We start from the raw sequence: 9,092 nt of genomic DNA on the forward strand, positions 1-9,092 counted from the left end.
TATTTGCCTGGTCCCTTTATGAACTGATTTTTCACCATTTATTTGAGCGTAATTTTATTGTCAGACTTGAAATGAGACATCGTATGCAAGTTGTTTTTGTTTTTCAGTTTTGAATGAGAAGTTAGAAAAATTGATGATTTATTGCAACTTAGATTCCAGATGTAATCTCGATGATCTTGTCTGCTACTCCGGGCGTTGCTATATCTTCAGCGACTCTCGATGTCAGCATCAATCAATTTATCATATCTTTGTTTCATATGTGAGTATTGTATCCAGAATAATAATTTCGAGCCAAGAATATTAGCACTTAGAAAAATGCGAGTTTGACCATGGTGAGAATTCATGGTATTTATACAATTTAGGACTAGTTCTTCAATTCAAGCTATAAAGAAGTTAAATATGTTGTCTTATATATTCATTGTTGTTGATGGCCTTTTTCAATTTCTGGTAACTTGGCATGAACGTAGGTTTGACATTAAATTCTATGCCCATTTTTTGAGACATTATAAAATAAAATTGTTAATTTTTTGCTGAGATTTGACGGAAAACATTCGAGTGTTCATGGTGACTAATATCGTAATCTTTTGAAAAAAAAAAACAGTTTGCGAGAAGACTGATGGACTGGGTGCTCCTAGTCCTCAAATTTGGAAAAGGAGATCTATGGAAAAACAGGAATTAATATTTCCGTACAGAAGTATAATTCAGCTTGCTGTTTCGATAGCTCAGCTTTTTTTTAATTTTTCAGATGTAACAAAACAATTTTTAATCGCTCTCAAACGAAGTTATTTTAGACCTGTGGTCTTTTTACGAAAAGAGTATTGGTATTCTATTGGTTTTTAAAACTGAATCAAGTTTGCTCATCACCTGAACTTCGACTTTTGTTTTCGAACATTGACTCCTGTTTTAGGATGTTGATTTCTGTGTGCGAACATTGAACTTTGACCTTTTTTTTTTACTAATACTTTAGTAAGTAGGCTGGTGAAGTTCGACAGGTCAATTATAGAAGTTTGGTTCCCATGACAGTCCATCCGTCCTATCCAAATTTCTAAACATCACCCCCGCCTACCTACCCTACCACCCCAAATCTACCTACCCCTCCTCATACCTACTCCACCTACATACATACCCCCTCATCGCCTTCTGACTCCTTGCCATTAGCCTATCAACCCCCCCCCCCCTCCCCCTCCCGCCAACCTTAACCCTTAAACATAAATATTTTGGCTGCTTTTTGTTGAAAACACTCCAGTTCTATTATGCAATTATTTTTTTCTTTTGCTTTGATAATTCCCTTGTAGGTAGAACACCGGCTCTTTTAAAAAATTGAGGTGTTGCGTTGTACGGACCTCCAGTCGTTTCCGGTATTCTACCGGCTATTTTTTTTCGCTGGACCAATTTTTGTTGTGTGAACTTTTTAACTTTTCATCCTCAAAAAAGTTTTAAACTTTTCATCCATAAACACGTAAAGACCGGAGGGCATTAAGTGGCTGACCAGCTCTATTAGAGCCTTACTGGTATCCAAGTATGCGATTCACCGAAACAGTTGAGGACTCCCTTCCCCTAATGCTATCATCCCTAAGCCCCAGCTGACTAACATCGAAGCCAACCTGTTGTTGGTCGTTCGAGAGCAATTTTTCATATTTTGATGAATTATGTAGCCGGCTCGTGGATAATCGAAAATGATAGTAAGATTTTTAGAAGAGCAAATTTGGCTTAATAATGTTAAATTCTCTCTTTTTTTGCATCTTAAAGGCTCTTTTTTGAAAATTCCGATTATTCTGATTAGTGGAGTACCAGAGCGAGTTATGTAATATCTTTAAAATTGTGCCTCCTTGGTTTAAGATTAGTAATTGAAAACAGCCTTTACTATTGGGCAATCATAACTTATCTAACAAATCGGGGATCTTTTCTGTATGGGTCCTCAGTGTTTTTTATGCCCACAAAATACAATTTACGAGTTGTTATATTGCTTTTTATACTGTAAAAAGTACATGCGTGCGTATAGATATGCCCACTAGGATGGGGAGGGGGTGGCGAAACCCTACCACCCCAAATCTACCTACCCCTCCTCATACCTACTCCACCTACATACATACCCCCTCATCGCCTTCTGACTCCTTGCCATTAGCCTATCAACCCCCCCTCCCCCTCCCGCCAACCTTAACCCTTAAACATAAATATTTTGGCTGCTTTTTGTTGAAAACACTCCAGTTCTATTATGCAATTATTTTTTTCTTTTGCTTTGATAATTCCCTTGTAGGTAGAACACCGGCTCTTTTAAAAAATTGAGGTGTTGCGTTGTACGGACCTCCAGTCGTTTCCGGTATTCTACCGGCTATTTTTTTTCGCTGGACCAATTTTTGTTGTGTGAACTTTTTAATTTTCAAACTTTTCATCCTCAAAAAAGTTTTAAACTTTTCATCCATAAACACGTAAAGACCGGAGGGCATTAAGTGGCTGACCAGCTCTATTAGAGCCTTACTGGTATCCAAGTATGCGATTCACCGAAACAGTTGAGGACTCCCTTCCCCTAATGCTATCATCCCTAAGCCCCAGCTGACTAACATCGAAGCCAACCTGTTGTTGGTCGTTCGAGAGCAATTTTTCATATTTTGATGAATTATGTAGCCGGCTCGTGGATAATCGAAAATGATAGTAAGATTTTTAGAAGAGCAAATTTGGCTTAATAATGTTAAATTCTCTCTTTTTTTGCATCTTAAAGGCTCTTTTTTGAAAATTCCGATTATTCTGATTAGTGGAGTACCAGAGCGAGTTATGTAATATCTTTAAAATTGTGCCTCCTTGGTTTAAGATTAGTAATTGAAAACAGCCTTTACTATTGGGCAATCATAACTTATCTAACAAATCGGGGATCTTTTCTGTATGGGTCCTCAGTGTTTTTTATGCCCCCAAAATACAATTTACGAGTTGTTATATTGCTTTTTATACTGTAAAAAGTAGCATGCGTGCGTATAGATATGCCCACTAGGATGGGGAGGGGGTGGCGAAACAGTATAGATCACAAATCATTAAGGTTTTGTAGGTTTTTGAGATATTCTCTTTGAGCCCCCAACTTTTGTGAGTATTAAGAATGTGATTTAAAATTGAAATTTGTATGTTTTCAGACATTATAAGTGAGTTATACATTTTTGCCTAATCGATATTTAACCGTCATTTCCAAAATTACTGTTTAGTTGTTCAAAATTGTTCGCCGATTTACGTATTGCTTTGACCTTTTAGTTTCGCGTTGCCTATCCTTGAAGCATGCTGATATTTTTACCCTTATAGATAGAAGTTCAGAAACTTTTTCAATATAAATTTATCGAAGAAAGACAAGTAAAAATAAACAGATGAGAAAATGTTAACAAAATTTGAACCACCTCAATTTTTCTGGAAATTTAGAATAAAAGCTGTTAAATATCAACCTTTGTTTGCAAAAACGTAATGAGGTTTTTGGTTCGTCAAATTTCGAATAGTTGCCTAATTTGTGTCTAGGAAATAAATACCCACGGAGAAAGCCCACCAAATTTTAAATAATTGCCGAGAGAAGCTCTGCTAATAAGAGTTTGCTTGTTTTTCTTCAGGAACTGTCACTTGTAACAACGTAGACCCAGACGCGACAGTGAATGTGAACCATCAAAATATCAACCAGACACAAGCTACGAATGAAGGCAAAAGTTTCTTTGTCTACACAGCAATAGGATTCAAAATCACGCATGATGTCACAACACATTACTGCCGAGAACAGTTTTTGACCGATTACGGCGAAAACATCACAAGTAGTTTGGTAGAATCGCTGAAAGATATTCTGAACCTTAATGCTGCTCAACAAGTTGATGTCCGACAATTTCACTGTTATTATGAGAAACTTGAAGCTTTGGTCTATATTGGAAATTTCTCGACCTACAATGAAGCCGAAGAGTCGCGTCAAATTCTGAAAAACCTCCCGGATGTTGAATTCGTACTGGATGTTGCAGCATCAGATTTCGAATTGCTGCTAGTTCAGATTGCGGTTGAAGTTTCAGAGATTGGTGGTGACCGAAGATCGAATAGAAGCTACTGGAAACAGAATTTCATTTTTGGAGGGACGATCGTTGGTTTGATCTTGTTTGTGGTCTTGTTCACTCTCGTGTTCACAATAAGGTTAGAACAATTATTTGATTTCTTGAGTGGTTTGTGGATAATCGTTGATTTTGCTTAAATTAGCTTTTTATAGAATTTTTAGAGACAAAAGAGCTGTGTTTTACAAGACGCTTTGGCATTTAATTGAGCTTCAAAAATCATAACCATTGAATTCGTCAACCTTGTGGTTTTCGGTTGGATAATTTTGTATCATGAATTGTGGTCGGACATTCCGATTCGGAGATTGCAACAAAATTGCAATGTTTTCGAAATTGGTGGAGCAGCTGTACGAAATTCATTCGTTTAAATAATTCTTTGTGAACTGTTGATAGTTTTTAGGGAAACAGTTATGCGCGTTTTTCTAGCGTTGCCAACTCGTTAATAAATGCATTGAGCGCATGAATTTCATAAAAGCAAATGTTCAGAAATAGAAGTTACGGATCTTTCCATTATCCCCCCCCCAAACAGCTTAAACAGCTTAGTGCTCATAAAACCTACAACCTACACCCCCGCCCCTACTCATAATACAACCTACACCCCCGCCCCTACCATAATGCGGGGTTATAAAGGAGAAAGACCTGAAATTACATGACAACATCATGAACAACATGAACTGATCTGAACCGCAGGTTTTTGTTTAAATTTTGGGTAGTTTATATAAGACAAGGCGGCTCGGTAATGTGCGATGGCACATAAGGTTCCGACCCCGCCCATCCACAATTTTGGCATAATTGTCTACCAAATGAGGAACAGATAGAAAAACCCAAAAATTTTTTTTCTCCTTTATAACCCCGCATTATGTTATAATTACCATGAGTAGGGGCGGGGGTGTAGGTTGTAGGTTTTATGAGCACTAAGCTGTTTAAGCTGTTTGGGGGGTAATTATGGTACTCATGGTAATTATACCATAATGCGGGGCTATAAAGGAGAAAGACCTGAAATTACATGACAACATCAGAACTGATCTGAACCGCAGGTTTTTGTTTAAATTTTGGGTAGTTTATATAAGACAAGGCGGCTCGGTAATGTGCGATGGCACATAAGGTTCCGACCCCGCCCATCCACAATTTTGGCATAATTGTCTACCAAATGAGGAACAGATAGAAAAACCCTAAAATTATTTTTCTCCTTTATAACCCCGCATTATGGTATAATTACCATGAGTAAGTCTTTTTCAAAAAATTCTGTATGAACGATAAGATAGACTCCAAAGCAAATAACTCAGTGGAGTAAAAATTGATGCATTAGATTGCTGTTATATGTCAATATTAAGAAAGCGAGTCAAGACGAACAGCAAAATCAAACAACAACAAACATTAGTTACATCAAAAAATTTATGTCCCTCTTAAAAACTAAATTTAATAGAAAGTCAACATACCGTCAGATAAAATTAAAACTAGACAAAAATTACATATAAATCACCAGAAAACATATGCGACCAGTCCATAAAAAGGTTTGGTAACAATTATACAAAAAAGAACAAAAACAGTAAAGTAAAAAAATTAACTTATTTTTTTGAAACAGTTAACTTCAAAGTAATAAATACCATCAGGAATCAATTAGTATTACCACAAATTTACGATTAACACTGCTCCTATAGAAGGGCATTAGGACCTGTCCTTGTTCATTTTTTAAAGCGGCTAAAAAGAACAACAAAGAAAAACAAAATTTCAATTGAAACTTGCCAGAAAACGCTGTCAAAACCGTGAAGCCAGATTTTGGCACTCAAAATATATTTGATTGTGCCTTCTTCAAACAGCTATAATGTAGTACGTGGCCATTCAATTGTAAGACTAGGTAACAAGTAGACAAAAACGAAGTGCTAAAGTATGTAATACTTTTAATTTCTTTTTCGAAACAAAGTTACATTCAATGTCATGAAAGGCATTAATTACAAAAACAGCTATTTAATTAGGGTCGTTTATTCATGAAAAGGAAGCCCTCAAGACCTGTAATTATCCAGAATATTTCTTGCATCTACAAAAAGAACGTCAATTATGACAAAATCAAATTAATTTACTTTTTTTTGTGAAAAACCGGTGTCGAAGCCAGTAAGGTCATAACAAATTCTTTAAAAAAAAAATTATGGGGCACCATTCCCTTTTATTCCCTTGACACCCATAATGTCATATTTGACCTGTAATTAACTAACGAGATTAGGTAACAAAAAGAAACATAAAAAGAACAAAATTGCGAAGTTAAAAAGTTTTTTTTTTAATTTTGGAAAACGATTGTTTTCAAAGTCATGAAAGCCATCAGCTTTCTACTAATATCAGAATATCGGTTCTTCTTTTCTTCCATGACAAATCAATGAAAGCTATCACTATACAGGAAATTTCATACGACCGAAACGACAAAGTATAAATGACAGTTAGAGACAAAATTAAAATTTCAATTGATTTCTTCAAGAAAGAGGCGTCGAGGCCGTTAAAACGATGATGTATATCTTTCAGGATTTTAATATGTCCAATTGTGTTTTATTCTGAATGCTAATAAGGTGACATGGAACTGTCAATAATGTGATAATGTGACAAAATTAGAAAACGTGAAAAACTGGCAAATATCAAAAACAAAAATCTGAAATCTTGTAGTATCAAAGCCAGAAAACAATAACTTCAGGCTTAAAACTGCAACCGAGAATAAATGTTAACTCAGTAGAAAGAAGAAGCAGTCTTTCTTTGCTGACACTAAGCTGGAAGTTGAGCAAATTAAGAAAAAAATTTAATTAAACCAAGAGGAAAAGTTAATTAAACCATTACTTATTGAAAAGTCAATTATTTTTAAAAAAAGAAACGACCATAAACTTTCAATTAAAAAACTAAATGCATTAGCTTGGAGATGCTTAGCAAGCGAATTGGTTGGACCTATCACTCCTGAGCTTTGATTTGATATGTTCTGTTCTTTATTATTAAAAAAAAAGTCTTTTTTTTTTTTAAAAAAAAAGACCGACTTATTACAACCCGATTTCTTTTGGATTGTAACAGTCCAAGAATGGCCCAGAACTAGCCCTGCTAATATTTATTGTCCGTTAGGAACAATTGATTTTTCGAATGTTGTAGATATAGATAATTTGTTAGTTGAAAACTCAAAATAAATTCTGCATTTTTGATAATCAGCGAGTAAAGTTAGCAAAAAACGGCAAAGTTTTAACTACAGTGCACTCTCAGCGGACTCTGAAGTAGAAATAGCCCCCCTCTGAGTCTACAAAGATTGTATGAGTGTTTTTTGGGGGTGTACTGTCGGCAAATTTAATCAAAGTGGACTAAAGTAGCTTATTTCGTGCTGTTTTTGATGAAAAAGGCTAAATTTTGAAATGTTTATCCAGATTTTTTGACCAAAAAAATTAAATCAAAACAATCAACAATGCTTGTTCGTCTTCACAAATGAAATCAACGACACTATTCTTAAAAATTATAACAAATTTTACCAAAATTGACGAAAATTTAGGCAAAAATTCCGGAAAATGTGAATAAAAACAACGTGAATTCACTCTTCTTTTCTCAGAAGTTTAAACCTCGATAACTCCCTGTAGAAAACGAAAATTAAAAAAATCTTTTTTAAATTCCATATTCTACGCTGGACGAGCTTTCTAATGATACCAGTCTCAACTCTCTACGATGAATATATCGAGCGGCGAAAATTCACGGAACAAAAAAAAACCCAGTTGAGTATATAGTTCCTCCCCCCTCAAGAGGGTCGGAACAATAATAGCATTTATAGTTTAGAAAGGAAGGCAATTCTATACTAGGCAGAGGGGAGGCAATTATCGAAATGACTCCTTTGTTTTTCAGTAAGGTATCGGAGCGACTCGGTCGGCGAATCAGCGAAGAGCGGTGGCTCAAGTCTTACAACATGATGGGAGGAGACGAGTTCTCGCAACGCTTCAACGTCGGCAGAGACGGAACTGGTGGGGTGTATACAATCAGCAACTACGACCTCAACAGTCCAGTTCACATTCCGAGGCCATTTGTCTTCTTCTGTGCCAGTTCCGAGTCCTCATTAAGTATGGATCACCTGGAACAGAGTGTCAATGGACGTGGAAGTCAAAACGGATCATCGTCGGTTGGAGGTTCGAGGTCGCCATACGTGATAGAACCGAATGTCATCGCCTCGTGAAAAAGCAGTTGTTAATCAGTTTGCAATCTCTCCCTGAAAAAGAGCTATGACCGTAGAAAATTTCAATTTTAGTACTGCATGGAAATAATTCGAAAGGGTCATTGATATTGGCAGGTTTTCGTCTTTTTTAATGTGAAGGCATTTTTATGTAGGAAAATTTTGTAAGCGTTTCAGTTTACTGAGAAAAATGAGGGAGTTGAGAGCTTAGCCAGTTCTAAGTTTTATCACGTGTATAGACAACTTGCGAACTTGTTTCCTATTAAAACAATAGCCCTGTTTGTTAGATGCAGGAAAATTCAAATTTTTCAGGGGAGATAGGATCAGTTTTCAATTTAAAAATTTCGGTTCAAGAAAATGGGAAATCGACAATATAATAATGTAATTTTGCTGGTAATCTTGCATCGAATTGGAAGAACATTAAATCCAGAATTATAAAACTCTTCCTCAAATCAATTGGGTCGAACTCAATAGTTATAGACGGTGTCAGGACAAAATACCCAATGCCAAAATATACCTAATACTTTACCCTATTGTCACAATTATCAGAAAGACTTGTTTGAATAATAATGTCTAAAAATGTAAGTATACTTCATTTGGCAATGCCTCAGCGTCCTGTGCAACTTGATATGAAACATCGAACATGGGATTAAATTATCCGCTTAACTCTGATAAAACATGCTTCTAATACCGACCGCTAATTTGTAAGACTTTAAATGAAAGTTGAAAGAGAATAAATTAGGAATTATGGCATCGGGTTTTTTCGGTATTGGGTAAATTGTCATGTAATCTCTATAGATATTTTGCCATGAAATTGGTCGATTGAATTGAATCAATTTTTCCCCATTAACCATCGATGG

The 9,092-nt window shown here is 35.8% G+C and overlaps 2 protein-coding genes across 2 annotated transcripts in view; both read left to right on the plus strand.

The window, feature by feature from the left end:
• Positions 1–9,092, plus strand: part of LOC142355630 (ubiquitin-like domain-containing CTD phosphatase 1) — a 161,485-nt gene that overhangs the window by 136,395 nt on the left and 15,998 nt on the right. The window lies entirely within an intron of this gene.
• LOC142335558 (uncharacterized) lies at positions 330–8,771 on the plus strand. Its single transcript, XM_075384095.1, has 3 exons — positions 330–345; positions 3,582–4,140; positions 7,911–8,771. The coding sequence occupies exons 1-3, from the start codon at positions 330–332 to the stop codon at positions 8,233–8,235; spliced, it is 900 nt and encodes a 299-aa protein (XP_075240210.1). The 3' UTR covers positions 8,236–8,771.

The sequence above is a fragment of the Convolutriloba macropyga genome, chromosome 2 (assembly GCF_964194025.1).
Source record: "Convolutriloba macropyga chromosome 2, txConMacr16.3, whole genome shotgun sequence".
Classification (NCBI taxonomy): Eukaryota; Metazoa; Xenacoelomorpha; order Acoela; family Convolutidae; genus Convolutriloba; species Convolutriloba macropyga.